A 16,958-nucleotide genomic window follows, 5' to 3' on the forward strand; every position below is an offset into this window, starting at 1 on the left:
TGATGTCACACATTAGCAGACTTAGCCCTGATGTCACACAAAAGCAGACTTAGCCCTGATGTCACACAGAAGTAGACTTAGCCCTGATGTCACACAGAAGCAGTCTTAGCCCTGATGTCACACAGACGCAGACTTAGCCCTGATGTCACACAGTACCAGACTTAGCCCTGATGTCACACAGAAGCAGACTTAGCCCTGATGTCACACAAAAGCAGACTTAGCCCTGATGTCACACAGAAGCAGACTTAGCCCTGATGTCACACAAAAGCAGACTTAGCCCTGATGTCACACAGAAGCAGACTTAGCCCTGATGTCACACAGTACCAGACTTAGCCCTGATGCCACACAGAAGCAGACTTAGCCCTGATGTCACACAGAAGCAGACTTAGCCCTGATGTCACACAAAAGCAGACTTACCCCTGATGTCACACAGAAGCAGACTTAGCCCTGATGTCACACAGTAGCAGACTTAGCCCTGATGTCACACAGAAGCAGACTTAGCCCTGATACCACACAAAAGCAGACTTAGCCCTGATGTCACACAGTACCAGACTTAGCCCTGATGCCACACAGAAGCAGACTTAGCCCTGATGTCACACAGAAGCAGACTTAGCCCTGATACCACACAAAAGCAGACTTAGCCCTGATGTCACACAGTACCAGACTTAGCCCTGATGTCACACAGTACCAGACTTAGCCCTGATGCCACACAAAAGCAGACTTAGCCCTGATGTCACACAGAAGCAGACTTAGCCCTGATACCACACAAAAGCAGACTTAGCCCTGATGTCACACAGTACCAGACTTAGCCCTGATGCCACACAGAAGCAGACTTAGCCCTGATGTCACACAGTACCAGACTAGTACAGTAGAATGACAAACAGCAACGTTTGGATAAGCCTATAGTATTTGTTTGTATACTGTAGAGATCATGAGAGCCATCTCTATGCATTAGCCTCTGGCCTCTGTGAAAGGGGGTACATTATGGGAGTAGTGTTGCAGTGTGTTATGTGTACACTGCTACTATAGCTGGAAGTTGTTGAGTGTTGGACAGACGTTCATGTATTCAGGAAACTTGTACAAGGGAAATGCATGTACAATTGTACATGGTACATTTCACACCACAATAAGAGTCACTGACTCAAAGCAACAAGAAGGTAGATCCGATTTCAAACGTTGCTTGTTAGGGGGGAGGTAGTTGCAGAAACGTTGGAGTGTTTGGAAGGCAACCAAGTTTAACTCCTCAGTATGATGTCTTAATTTACACATGGCCAGATGGCACTACAGCAAACTGAGACAACCCCAGTACAGAATGTGATCTGTGGTCAGGTGTTTCTCTGGTATAGAGCCCATGGAATAGTGGAGGTTTTGTGGGACAATAGATAACTCTCTCTTATAGCACACAAATAAGGACCAAGTATATTTGATTAGCGAATCATTTTTTACAAAAGTGTGTTCTGTAGCTCTACTGTAAAACTGCATGGTTACCTCCAGACATTATCGACCAAACCGTATATCAAGTTCAACCGATTGTATTTTATTTACTTTCATTGCATGCAGAAAACTGTCACATTTTATGAATCACTTGTGTGTGTCCTCATTCGAAGTGCCATCTTGAGAATGGAATTATGAAATCAGTGACAATTAAGTTTTAGAAGAAGCAGACTCGAGTTCAGAACGAGGACATTCCATAAAAAAAATACACTAAGGAATATTAAGCTACCCGTTCCTTGTTATGTACGCTCTGGGGTTTAAGTTAAATTATTATAAAGGCTAGTGTGTGCTCTTTGATGGTCCCAGGGGGTTGTGGGACTGTAAAGCTTTTCCTTTTCTCCTGTCTCTTTTTCTCTATATCCTCAAGTCATGCTGCTCACTTCCACTGATTTGGTGTCTCGTTAACAAGTGGAGCATGCCCGTTTTTCATGCCCTCTTTACCCCAAGCTTGTCAACTCAGCTGTTTAATTTGAGTTCACTTTCTAATTTGGTACAGTATTCCCGTGCTCTTCTTCTTGCTTTGTTGCAATTTTTGTAATCAATTTGGATGGCGAGAAATAGTACTGTTGTGGTGCCTGTTGAGAAAATTGTTTGTGTTTAGGCCAATGTATTGCCAAGGTAATGTATGCTCTCTTTGACTCACTGAATGTAAACTCTTGCTGACTCACTGAATGTCAACTCTCTCTGACTCACTGAATGTAAGCTCTCGCTGACTCACTGAATGTAAGCTCTCGCTGACTCACTGAATGTCAGCTCTCTCTGACTTACTGAATTAATGAATGTAATCAAATCTACATAACAATACATGTATGCTATGCATCATTTTTTTTATTATTTCCTAAAATAATGTGTTGATTCTGTTAAAGTATAATAGTACATGATTAATTGTCACACCAGATAGGTGTAGTGAAATATGTTGTTTTAGTACAGTGCCTCTGGAGCAAATTAGGGTTTGGTGCCTTTCTCAAGGACACATCGGCAGATTTTTCACCTTGACCGATCTGGTATTCAAACCAGCAACCTTTCGGTTACTGACCCAATGCTCTAACCACTAGGCTACCTGTCGCCATATAAGGCAGGATAAGTATTAACGTATGCACCTTAAAAGTATGTCCACAATTAGCTAAACTATAAATAATATATACTCATTATACGCTTAAAAAACAAAGACCATTGAAGAGATTGGTAGACAAATTTGAAGGCAATGTGCTCTGCAATAGCTGTCTTGTAACTAGAAACTATAGATGTGACATTACATTGGAAACTTCTGAAACAAAAGCCCGAATTTCAATTTCAAAGCTACTCATTTACTTTGAATAGGGCACAATTTAACTTTGCATAAATCCAGTCTCTTCTTCAGAACAAATTATGTGTCTTGTATTGAATCTGAGGCAATTAGGTTCCCAACAATAAGTAATTGGTATTCTGATTGAATGAAAATGCTTTGGTTTAGGCCTGGGTGGGTGGAAGTGGAAGAGTGAGTGGATGGAGGGTTGCAGGGAACATGGACTGAGTGGCCCAGATGTTTCATCAATCAGTTGCGCAATGAAATATCAAAGGCTTTTCTTTGTGGACAAGGATGCTGCTTAGACTGCTGACTGCACTTGCATTCCTTACCTTAATTTAACTAGGCAAGTCAGTTAAGAAGAAATTCTTATTTTCAATGACAGCCCAGGAACAGGCTGTCACAGGGGCAGAAAGACAGATTTTTACCTTGTCAGCTCAGGGATTCAATCTCGCAACCTTTCGATTACTAGCCCAACCCTCTAACCACTAGGCTACCTGCCACCCTGCTTTAGAGTAGAATTTCAGATATCAGGTTTAGAGCATTACCCTCAGTTATCAAATCTCCCATAGATGGCTGACAGTTACATTTTGCAAATCAGCAGAGCTTAGTCCCGAGCACCGCTTTCCGAGAAGTAAAGACAAGACATTTACTCTGGGAGAATGTACTGCAATATTTAGTTGGTCTGTGTTTAAAGGTAATACAACTCGCCGCAGAAAATACACACAATCTTGGTTGTGAACCCACATTTCAGATGGAATGCTTCTACAACATAACATTGCATTTGCATATATTTGTAAGCGATAAATTGATGTGAAAAAATAAGTCAAACCGAAGCATACTGGCTATGCATTTAAGATACTCCCTAGATACTACCTAGATACTAAGATGATTGCCAAAGAGGCTGCACTATACAATATCAGCTGAATATCCATACATGTAGTATTAAATGCATGTGACAGAGAGTATGTCTTCTGATACGATATTTAGAAAGAACAATTTATATTAATGCAGAGAACAGAAAAAGCACCGTAAAAAGATTTATAGAAGAATATGTTTCTAATCCACCGTACGCAAGATCACTTCCTGTTTGTAATCCGCATCTCCAAATGGAGTAAGGTGTAATATCACCTAGTGTACATGGTCTAGTAATGGTGGATGTTATTTTATGCATAAATCTAAATCTAAACCAGGCCAGGCACTTCATAGAAGGGGTGACATAGTCCTGATAGTGCTGCCGTCATCTTATGCCAGCACCTAAAACTGAGGGGACACACTTACTAATTGAGGTCAGAAGATCTCTCAAATAGGACTTTTTAATCTTTCCTAGTCCTTTGTTGCTCCTTTTAACAAAATGAAATCGAGAAAGTCCTCCAGGGGTCCACTCTGAAATTAAATGCTCTATAATTCGACAGATAGCTTTCACTGGTGGATGGAGAAGGACTCCCACATCTGTCCCTCATACAGCGAAGGTCTCTGGGCTACTTTACTCATTAACTGGGCCCATTATAGCTTCATCTGAGCTGCCGCCGCTGCTCCAATCTCCTGTCAACGGAGTTGTCGGTATTGTCAATCTGGGCCTTCCCTGGCCACACTGATACCTGTATAGCTTCACGGCTCAGAGTTGCGGGGGGAAAGAGTCTCCTGGACGTTTGATGACAGTTAAATGGATGTCTGATGGGTTTGAAATTAATTGTGCTCCCCTCGATCTGTCATTGACATGCAATCAATATGCAAAACAGAGGAGAATCTGTGCCCATGCACACTATGCCTATCTTGTTGGCCAATTTGGATACTTTGATGAGTGAACAAAGATGTTGATATTTGACGACTGACATTCCTTTGTTTTCCTCTCTAACTCAAAAAGAGCATCTAATATGGTCTTCTTAAACCAAATAATTGCACAGATGAATGACCAAACTAGAATATAGAGCGTCTACTATTCAGTATACTGTAGGGAATATCCTTGTTACATGGAACACTAAACTGAATGTAGCCAACATGTAGTTATTCCACAAATGACGAACTTTGCTTCACTATCAACTTGTTTTTGAGTCTGTGGGTAAACCCCTGCCTTTGGAGTGGGGAGAATTCCCAGGCAAGCCTGAAAGATTAGGGCCACCATCAGGAGTGAAATCCTTTTCTATTGAGCAGAAGCCTGGGAGCTGTTCTGTGGGCTGGCTTCTGCAGTGCCCAGTGGAGAACAGTTAATTGACATTGACTTAAGCATGTCTGCAGGACACCAATAGAGACCCGGCTCCCCACGGTTCTGAGTGGTGTTTGGAGATTGGGGAGGCAGCTGGGTATGAAAAGGCCACCCCTGAGTAGGAATGCTAATGGAATTGATTTATTTCCCTGTGTCCTGCAGCAATACCCTCAGGGCTAAGGAGTGGATGGAGACTGCTGTGTGCTAAACAGACCAGTTTGCTGAATAGTGATAAGGAAAGAAATTGTTATTTATGGACTCAACAGTGTGGATAGTTCTCAAATCGGTATTAAATACATTATTGTGAGGAGTTGAAAACATTTTTTTAAACTTTATTTCTGGTTTTGTCAAGGTCAGCCGTGAATCTCTGTTGTTTTTTTACAGCTTTGATCCAAATGAGGAGCCGTGTGACATGTTAGAAACCTTGTCAATATGAGGGAAATCTCCTCATGATAGCTGGCAGAGCATACAGCCATGAAACATCTGTTGCCGCAGATACTGCTGAGGGTTCTGTTTTCCCACCATTAAACTAACAGTATGTAGTTGGTATGATCAGCTACTTTTTAAAGCTACAATCCTTAGTTGAAACAATGACTAAGCAGTTAACCAACCTCTGTTTTGGTAAAAAGCTGAGGGATGGGCCTGGAGAAATGTAACTACTCTCAAATTCATACACACAGGGCTATGGATGCAAGGACTGACCAGCCATGATATCAACATTATAGTTTTAACCACGTTTTGCGGGTATACCGTGGTTGTTTACATTTAGCTTGTTTACAAACATTGGAGTGAAACAAACATATATTTTGGGTTCTGATGGGGTACGACAGTTGAACTAAACTCATGAGCCATTTATAAGTTATATCATTTAAGAATCAATGGGTATATATCATTCATTTATAAGTCCAAAATGTAATGTAGCAACTAAGGATTCTGCTTTAACAATCAAAACATTTGATCAATCGAATCTGATCGGTAAACAACTTGTGAAATGTCCATAGAAAGCATTGGATTGTAAATGTTATAATTGAAATGCTAAACCTCAACAGTGCAGAGTTATAGTTTTTTGTAGTAGAGAGTTCAGTGTTCATCTTTTTATGTCGCTGTAAAAATGTTGTATTAATGAATTCCAAACCCATAAGAGGGTTGAGCGTTGAAGCACAAAGACCATTAAATTGGAAGATATGGATGGAATGGCAACTGCTCAAATGGAGACCTTTTTTGAGCGAGGTGATAAATGACTAAATAGAATTTCTAAGTGATCAAAAGCCTGCTGTTCTCTATATGGGTCATTCTCATGAAACCATTAAAATACCATGGCAGGAATGATTTTAAATATAAAACATGTCATTTAGTAATATAACAAAATATCATAATAAAGATAATAGTGTTCTCTACCTTGCACAGAGTCATTTCATTTCAATTATTCTTGTATTTTATTGCATTTTCTGCTGAAATTCTCATTACCGCAACTCCTCCAGCTCTGTCTGAGTGTATGTTACGTTGTAATTCAAACAGAGTAAAATTATGTACAACGAGTAAAAAATTGCTTAGTCATCATGTCTTCTCTATTGTTAGCAAAACATGCTAAGGTTCCTCATCCTCCGCAACACCATTCTCACTTACCGCTGCAATTTAAGGCCAGTTGCGGTAGAGAGAACTTCTGTTTCGGTAATGAGAATTTAATCATACAGATTATATTTTTAAATATATATAATGAACTATTAATTTAAATATTATTTACTAGCTGTTGATATTTTGCTTTATGTACTGTTTAATTGCAGACAGTCAGCAAGCGACAAAAAGAAAGCTTTAGCGAAGGCAGACAAAATTCAGAGAACAAATTTACACCAAACCAGAACTGCTGGAAGAGTACAGAAGGAAGGAGAGAGAGAGTTTAGGGGTTGGAGAGGTGACAGCAAGAGTAATTAGCATATGTATAGTCTATAGGAAGCTTATGCCTCATACGGTGTCTATAGGAAGTCAATACCCTACAGTGTTAAGAAGTTTATACGCGCGCGTACACATCCACCACATACACGCGTGTGCGCTCACACGCACACGCACACACACACACACACACACACACACACACACACACACACACACACACACACACACACACACACACACACACACACACACACAAGAGTCACAGACAGAGAAACATGTTCTTGCAAAACGCATGAAAACTTTGGCTTCAAGATGAAGAAGCTGCACCAGCTTGGGGTCATAGAAACATCATCCCAATGGGACACTGTACAGGCCAGTATGTGTAGTGACGATGACATGTGCTGTTCTAACATTTTGTATGTGTTGTTTTTATGTTTTCTCTGTTTTTAGCCTATGTATGTTATGTACTTTTGAAGCACAGCAAAATGAAATTGATTGAACTTGAATCCATGATTGTGCCAATATCTCATTTATTTTCTACATTCAATTTTATGTTTTTAACCATACCTCAGTCTTAGTATACTTATTATCATTACCGAAATCATCAACCTCATTTCCGAACCTATGTCTCATCACCGCAACAGGTGTTCCTTTAATGTTAATCTATACGTTACGTTATTTCAGTCATGCCACATCATTTTGAAAATATGTCAGGTTTCAATGAAAAATATTAGGTTGTAGATTTCGGAAGGTGTTGCGGTAATGAGAGAAATCAGTCAAAATCAAAGTAACTGTGGATGACTGTTAATAATACATTTTTTTTAAATGTGAAAATGTATTAGCTTTCCTAATAGTCTTGACGTTTTCAGAGCATTGCGGTAATGAGATTTTTAAGGACTTGTTTTGGAAAATATGTTCAAAAAGGTGTTAAATTGTCAGTAAATGATTTTTGAATTAATGCTCACAAACACTTGTTATTAATAACTAAAAATGAAATTTTGTCTTTTTAAAGATTTCATGTTTGAAATCTTTGAAACCAAGATTTCGTGAGAATAGAACTCTGTACAAACAGAGAGCTAATGCCTGCAACCTTTAAAAGTTCATTAAAAATCAAAACAAAGGCTGCTTGCATAACAGTACATTTCCTCCCTCCCAGTGAAAATGCTGGAAAATGTCTCACCATTGTAATCGATTAATTTAAATCCTGTGTTTGTGTCCTATGCAATGGCATTTAACATAATACAAAAAAAGTATGTCTATAATCCTTGCTGGGCATACTTTCTAGTGGATTTGTTTGGTGTAAAAGGTTGCTGATACCCATATCAGAGCCCCTCTCATGGCAAACAGACTTTATTATGAGAGGAGCACCATTTGCATTACTTTAATGTCCCTTTACCACTCACCCTGCAACATAATTACCAGTTAAATCTTTTGGAAACAAGATCCAATCACCCTTTGAATGACACAGTACATTCTGTTCACAGCCCTTTCACTTTTATTGAATAGATGTAAAATTTATTGGAAAACGTGAAGATGCATAACAACCATGTTGAGATGAAAAATGAACGTCAGCAACAGAAACAGTTACAATTGATACATTGTTGTCTGCACATGTAATGTCGTTGCGTTTACTCAAATTAGCTAAGTATGATTTCATATTGCGGTTCTGGAAGTAATCTCTACAGTCCTACAAAATCTTTTCTCATTTCCCTATAACAGAACTACGTTTATACCACTGCACTGCTTTTGAATAATTTATGAGAATTATAATGTACAGTGAGCCATCAGAAACACACGACGATGAACAATTATATGAAATCACTTTATTCTCAGAGTGTGCGGTGATTCCATTTTGGCAGGAATGTTACAGAGACTAAAAGATCAGCCTGAAATGGCATGCAGGGAGGCTGTCAGGTGGAGCTTTTCAACACAGAAGACACAAACAATTATCTTAACAACCTTGCCTACAGTACATTGCACACCATAAGCATGCACACAATTGTCAACAAATAGAGAGAGAGAGAGAGAGAGAGAGAGAGAGAGAGAGAGAGAGATAGGGAGAAGGGTGAGAAGATTTTACAATACAAAAATACTAAAGAGACAGATTTCTCGAAGTACAACCACCAGTGGACGTAAACAGGAACGATACAGACAGAAAACTGCACCAGAATAAGCATCTTCTCAACACAGAGGAAACAGTCGAAGACAATGCAAAGATAGAAACATCAGACAGTTACATTCAAGTCACAACATAGGAATGTTTTAAGTGGGATTTTTGTCAGGCAGTTTTTATCATATTGATGGTTAATTGAGGGGTGAAATGAAAGAATGGTTTAACTTGAAGAGTGAGAAAGAGTGGATCAACAGTAATCTGGCATGGAGTCTACTAGAATAGCAAACAAAGAACCCTTAAGACATGTGACTTGTTTTTCAGCCATTCCTCAATAAGTGGCATTTGTTTGCGATTAGGTGATGATGACAAATAGGCAGAGATGCCATTTTGTAGATGAAAGGTGAAGGTGATTGTTTTTCTTTCTGAGCATTTTCATGACTGTTTAGTATTCTACAATGTGTTCCAAGTAGGAAATCTGGAACTTTGACAGGATTTCAGACAACTGTAAGTTGCTGGAAAACCTTGTCGGGTTGGTTCTATAAAATATTTATAAGGGGCAAACCAGATCCATGCCATCTACCCATTATCCTCGTAAATGAATGATGTGGTGTGCTTGGTCCCTAACAACAAAATACTGCATTTTCTAACTAAGTTGTGGTCATTACATGATCACTACAAAATATGAATTAAAAACGTACAAACGAAAAGCTAAAATACCTGAGAATTTGAAATAAAGAAAAAACATGAGATAAAGAAATTGACAGTATGAGACATTCTATCACTAACAAGACTATTCTTTGGTTTTTAATAGAATAAAACATGTCAATGATGAATTGAATGCTGTCGATGAATGCATGTGCCAACAACTAATAAATAGAAAAGTAGTATGCAGTAATTGTATAATACCAACAAGTATTGGTCATTCATTTCAGCTAAGTTTTAGCACATTGATAAATAAGTGGCTGAAGGCAGTTCACAAGTACATAAACATCACAGGAAGTTCAATAAATGTGCTCTATAAAGGACCTCAATGTTGTGGCTTTCATATGTCTAGCTTTAAACATTGTAGGCAATTGGCAGGAAAGTTTGAGAGCGTACTATGTAGCTAGGTTTTACGACATGCTAATTTTTCTTCTCTATTTCACTGCTACTACATTAGTAAGGCCCCAGAATCACACCTGGCAGGTTTCTAACGGCTAATCTTGAATATAACTAGCATCAACACTGGGCCGATATAAACAGTGGAAGTTTCACAAATACCATCGCCTAACTGCTTGGCACTTGTCTAGTGTACTCAACATTTATTGGTTTGCAAGCAAATATTATTATCCCAGATTGTGCATTATTGACAAATGCTCGATAGCTAGCTAACTAGCTTGTTCACTCCCAAATCAAGGCTTAACAAGCTATCTGTTACCTAGCAATCTATAAGTTAGCTAGCTGCTATAATGCATTGAATATTTCCCTTTGATTACATGTTGGACTTTTTTTCTGTACATGGCAGGCTAGATAGCTATTGACATTTACTTGGTCATGTGTTGAATCTTTATCTACCTCAACACTTAAAAATGATTTTCTAGCAAAAATCCTTACAGTAAGAGAAGAACATCAAAGGCATTCTTTACACATACTAGCGACAAATTTGTCATTTGATGTCCATGATCCTTTGAAGCCAGTGGCCATATGGATGTCCATGATCCTATGAAGCCAGTGGCCTTATGGAATGTGTTAAATATTTGGAATGTTTGAAACAGACAGTCCAGCTTAACTCATTTTAAATTAAGAAATTGATTGAAAATTCTGAAATAACTTTCAATAAAGTTAGAATAAACTTTGAATAACTTTCAACAAATTATTCTGTGGTAGAACTAAAGCACAGCAACTTCTGGGGTAATGTACATATTGACCTCTGGAATCAAAATGGACAACATATATACAAACTCAGCAGAGGACAACTCTTTCCTATGGTGTATACATGCCTCTTAAGTTATTACTAATACCTGTCTTGTCCTGCATTCTCGGCAAAGTTTAGAACACAATTTACCGGTATGTTAGAACCACAAACCAAATCCCACTGAGAGACAAGGACCCTCACCGGTTCAAATGCTGTCCGATCAAACCCCCTACATTAAGCCAATCCTCCACCTCTTTCCCCACATCACACTTCAGACTGAGTTCGTATGCTTTGCCGTTACTAGTCAGACAACGCTGTGTCTGTACACTGACACACAAAACGTATTAAGCTCAACACATAACAATGAAGAGTGTCTGTTTTTGCTGATTCAGGACTGCACTCCATTTAGTTAACAGGAAAACCTTGAACAATACTGTATATTGCACCACTGTCACTGTCTGTTCACATAAAGTGTGTTCACAACATAGTTGTGCTTGAGAAAATGATGAGTACATCTCGTAAATCTATATTTACAGACATGGAAATAAGAAGAGTAAGCATCTACGTCCAATTGCCGGATTTGATTCCCACAAGTCCTACTTTATAGGAGCGAAGCAGATAAAGTTAGCAACAAGACATACAACTCTATTGGTTTGTACTAAGCACAGGTACATCAGGAATGTTGCCAATGTTGTTTGGTTCATTGTTGAGCATTTTCATTTTTATCGTGGACATCTCAAGGAAGAACAGTTAGAATGTTTATGTATAGCCTACTGTACATAGTAGTAGTGGTGTCATTGAAACAAAATTGAAAACCAGAGTTATTGCCTCAATATTAATGTATTTCACTTAATCATAACAAATTTAATTGAATTTGTACATGTACTGTACTCCACAAAATATATCAACTGCATGCTTGAAAAAAAATTATTGTTGAATTAGTTGTCCATTTTCTTTCTGGTTCACCACGTTGTTACTATTACCATTATCATTTTTTTTTACATTAAAACCTATGAATGTCTTGGGACAGAGAACAGTATATGGATGAAGTCTCAATGGAGAAGCAATAAACAGCAAAATTCAATCAAATTTTATATGATTTGGAGAATTTCTCAAAAGTTTAAATTATGGCTTAGACTCTTAATATATTTTCTGGTAATCACATATATTTATTTTAAACCAGAGGCTATTTACAAACAAAAAGGGTGGATTATGGTTGATCTCAGATCACATTCTAAGGCCTGGACACCTTGAAAACCTGACATCAAATTTGTCTTTAAGTTAATGTTTTGGATCTATGCAGATGCTACATAGGTTCATAGTACCACCAATCAGTGGTCTTCCTTCCAAATAAGACAATGTAACACAGATAATTTAAGTTAAGGACAAATATTATGACACGTTGATTCAACCAGGGCTCTTAGAACAGGGATGTATGGGTGAAGGAGAAGGGTTGGTGGTCTTGGTTATGTGTGTTGGAAGGTTAACAATCTAATATCGCCAACACTGTTACTTTTTATTGAACATATCCATAAGTGGACCGGGAAGGAATTTCATGACCGTGTCCATGATACTTTCCTCCTCCTCCTCCTCGTCTCCGCAGCCAGGTGGGACAGCCTTCTTTGGGCGGGTGAGACTCCCTTCTGCTGCCTGATCCAAAGCAGCCTGGGCCTCGGCTTCCTTCTCCTCCTTCTTCTTGATGCCGTACTGAAACAGAAAACAAACAAAGGCGGCCATTTTAGGGAACAAATATAAACTTCACATCACATCACACATGCACTTTTGTACTTTCTATCAATTTTGTGGCACTCTTCAGTCTTAATAGAGTTTTGTGCACCTCAATGTGACAATATAATACACATAACAATACAAGATGGTAGTTATGGTTGATTTTATGTTAATTAAAGGGGGGGGGGTTAGTCTCCCTTTTCTCCTTGCAATAGCCCCACCTGGAATTTTTTTGAATGCACAACCAAGATCTTGAGCTTGCAATGAACTTGTCTCGATATGACCCACCAAGATGCATCGTGCCAGTTACTTGGCATTGAGCCATCTGGCACTCAATCTGCCTCCTTGAATACTAACAATTTGCATAGTAATATAGAGACCTTGTGCCCCTCTCCATTCAAATCAAGTGGATTTGTTCTTGAATTAAAGTCATTATTTTAATACTAAGCTGAATATTGGCAGGAAAATCCTTTTAGTGTAAAATCATTTCAACAACTTCACTTGTCTTTCCTACACATTCAGTTCAGGTTGAAATAATGGATCACTTCATACTTCAAGTGATACATTTTTGGGGGGGAATTTTGTGTTCCTCTGGAAACATATCTCAATGGTTGTGTATGTACCCATTATCGTTACAAAATATCTCAACCTTCTTCTGTCTTTGAGCAAGCAGTGTAAAACACATTAAGGAAAGTGGAAATAATTTCCTCTTGCAGGACAATAAATAACAATTAATCAATACATAAACCAATCAATCACCATGCATTTAAATAATTTAGCAGATGCTCTTATCAGAGCAATTAGGGTTAAGTGCCATACACAAGGGCACATCGACAGACGTTTCACGTAGTCGGCTCAGGGACTTGAACCAGCAACCTTTCGGTTACTGGCCCAATGCTCTTAACCACTAGGCTTCCAGCCACCCCGTGATTTTCAGTATAACATGATCTACAATGTACAACAATAGCGCCCATTATACTGCACAGTAGGACCAAAACAGGACTACTTTCTCTGAGATTAGCCAGGTGAGCTTCCCACTATGCAAGGGAGGATTGGGCCTCTATTAGACCTCTGGCTGAGAGAGCTTCTGGTGAGTTACTGTCAGAGCTGAGGAGGGGAGTAGGGCCACAGTGAGGGCCGACAGCCTACCTGACTGATGGACCATCCTGGGGCACGGAAGCGGAAAATGAGTCGGACTCTCCTGTGACACTTTGCTGCTCTCCCAAGCAGAAATGAATGTGATTCTCAGCCAGTAAACATCTTAAAGGAGGATGGATCTCGTGGCTTTAGCCACAGAGAGGATATAGTTTGTGAACAGGGACTCAGAAGGGGGCAAGGCAGGGAGTGCTCTCAGTACCATCTGAGGCGTATAGAAATTCTAACGCTAATTTTGTCACGATAACGCAAATCAAAAGTGTGTAAGACATTCATTAAAATGCATCAGACTGGTATCTTGGAATATTCTAATCAAGTGAGAGACTTTGTTATTTCTTCAAACAATCATCTTTATTCAATATCGATTAATTATTGCAATAATGAGACTAGTCAACCGGCCGAGCAGCCTAACTCATAATGAAAAAATAGAGATCATATATAGGACCTAAAAATGCTTAGTCAGGGCTGGTTCCACCCCTCCCATAAGCCACCTTGGTCTATCTCCTGGTTATCTGCATGGGATGTTGTTTTACCCACAACCTGGCTTAGTTTCCCAGATGCCAGTAAGATGAGACAATGAGGGATTGTTCTAAACTCTTCCAGGCTCTCTCTATCTCAGGTCACACACACCACATCTTGTCTATGGAATGCCAGCTTTAGGTTTTTAATCCCCAAGTCATTGTCAGCTCAAGCTATCTCTAGCAAAACCCATTTATTTGACCATACGCCCAGACTAACTGCAGGAAGCTAGAGTGGAAACCATCTCTTTATAGAAACACAGAATTAAACAGAACAGAAATGTCCTACTTTCTGTTAAGTGTATAATCGTTAACTATTAATATCAAACAAATCAGGTAAATACATCATGTTTCTAACACACTGGTCATATTTCATGATCCAATGTGAATTTGCTAATTGTTCATGATTCTTTCATGGTAGGCCTGCTAGAAAAAGCACTCTCTCATCTTCGAGGCTTAAACAATGAAATAAGCTGACTCACTCGATTTTCCAAGACAATTCCTGACTGCTTTACACAACGGCACAATAGAGGCGGCGCAAGTTTGCTAGAAGTTACTGGAAGAGCCGTAGCATTTTGCTGATGCCAACAGTGTGGTTGTGCATGTTGGAGAAGATCAACAGAGATGTTTGTGCATCTCAGTCACATCTTGAGTGAAACATGGAGATGAAGTCTTAATCCTGGTGAGATCAGCTAGGTGCCAGTGCCGCCAATAAGACGCTGTGTCTTTAGCCCCTCTCTTTGCAAAGCAATTGACAGTCGGTGATGATTCCACACATTACTCCACGCTTACTAACAGTAACATCTACAGATTACATACAGCAAGGAAACCTTTAGACTGGTTTGAAGACTGATCACACCTATTGTGTTGCCTCTTAGGGCTAGGGGGCAGTATTTACACGGCCGGATAAAAAACGTACCCGATTTAATCTGGTTACTACTCCTACCCAGTAACTAGAATATGCATATACTTATTAGATATGAATAGAAAACACCCTAAAGTTTCTAAAACTGTTTGAATGGTGTCTGTGAGTATAACAGAACTCATATGGCAGGCAAAAACCTGAGAGATTCCTTTACAGGAAGTGGCCTGTCTGACCATTTATTTGCTTTCTTTGACATCTCTTTCCAAAAAAAAGGATCTCTGCGGTAACGTGACACTTCCCACGGCTCCCATAGGCTCTCAGAGCCCGGGAAAAAGCTGAATGTCGTCATTGCAGCCCCAGGCTGAAACACATGATCGCTTTTGTCAAGTGGCCAATCAGTAGACAATGGGCATTAGGCGCGTGCACTGGTCGCCCCCGTCTTTCTTTTTTTCCCTCTATTTAGCTAAACGCATATTCCCGGTCGGAATATTATCGCTTTTTTACGAGATAAATTGCATAAAAATTGATTTTAAACAGCGGTTGACATGCTTCGAAGTACGGTAATGGAATATTTCAATTTTTTTTGTCACGAAATGCGCCATGCTCGTGACCCTTATTTACCATTTCGGATAGTGTCGTGAACGCACGAACAAAACGCTGCTGTTTGGATATAACGATGGATTATTTGGGACCAAACCAACATTTGTTATTGAAGTAGAAGTCCTGGGAGTGCATTCTGATGAAGAACAGCAAAGGTAATAACATTTTGGTTTTTGTAAATCTGATTTTGGTGAAGGCTAAACTTCCTGGGTGTCTAAATAGCTAGCCCGTGATGGCTGGGCTATGTACTTAGAATATTGCAAAATGTGCTTTCACCAAAAAGCTATTTTAAAATCGGACATATCGAGTGCATAGAGGAGTTCTGTATCTATAATTCTTAAAATAATTGATATGCTTTTTGTGAACGTTTATCGTGAGTAATTTAGTAAATTGTTAGTAAATTCCCCGGAAGTTTGCGGGGGGTATGCTAGTTCTGAACGTCACATGCTAATGTAAAAAGCTGGTTTTTGATATAAATATGAACTTGATTGAACAAAACATGCATGTATTGTATAACATAATGTCCTAGGTGTGTCATCTGATGAAGATCATCAAAGGTTAGTGCTGCATTTAGCTGTCTTCTGGGTTTTTGTGACATTATATGCTAGCTTGAAAAATGGGTGTCTGATTATTTCTGGCTGGGTACTCTGCTGACATAATCTAATGTTTTGCTTTCGTTGTAAAGCCTTTTTGAAATCGGACAGTGTGGTTAGATTAACGAGAGTCTTGTCTTTAAATAGCTGTAAAATAGTCATATGTTTGAGAAATTGAAGTAATAGCATTTCTAAGGTATTTGAAAATCGCGCCACAGGATTCAACTGGCTGTTACGTAGGTGGGACAATTTGGTGCCACCTGCCCTAGAGAGGTTAAAGGCCCAGTTCAGTCAAAAAACGTGAGTTTACAAAACATTAAGGACACCTGCTCTTTGATGTCACTTGTTGAATCCACTTCAATCAGTGTAGATGAAGGGGAGAAGACTGGTTAAAGAAGGATTTTTAAGCCTTGAGAAAATTGAGACATAGATTGTGTATGTGCACCATTAAGAGGGTGTATGGTGTGATGACCCTCCCACTTTGTCTGCTGTATTCTTTCTCTCTGCTCTAGTTTTCCTTAAAACCTGTTGGGGATAGGGGGCAGTATTTGCACGGCCGGATAAAAAACATACCCGATTTAATCTGGTTACTACTCCTGCCCAGTAACTAGAAT

The 16,958-nt window shown here is 39.2% G+C and overlaps 1 protein-coding gene across 2 annotated transcripts in view; it reads right to left on the reverse strand.

Moving 5' to 3' along the window:
* Positions 1-8,684: 8,684 nt before the first annotated feature.
* LOC115171459 (complexin-1) overlaps positions 8,685-16,958 on the reverse strand; it is a 59,255-nt gene continuing 50,981 nt past the window's right edge. For both annotated transcript variants that reach the window (XM_029728292.1, XM_029728284.1), the window contains exon 4: positions 8,685-12,592. In XM_029728292.1, the coding sequence (XP_029584152.1) occupies positions 12,395-12,592 (198 nt within the window). In that variant the 3' untranslated portion in view covers positions 8,685-12,394. The remainder of the gene's footprint in view (positions 12,593-16,958) is intronic.

This window comes from Salmo trutta, chromosome 3 (assembly GCF_901001165.1).
Source record: "Salmo trutta chromosome 3, fSalTru1.1, whole genome shotgun sequence".
NCBI lineage: Eukaryota > Metazoa > Chordata > Actinopteri > Salmoniformes > Salmonidae > Salmo > Salmo trutta.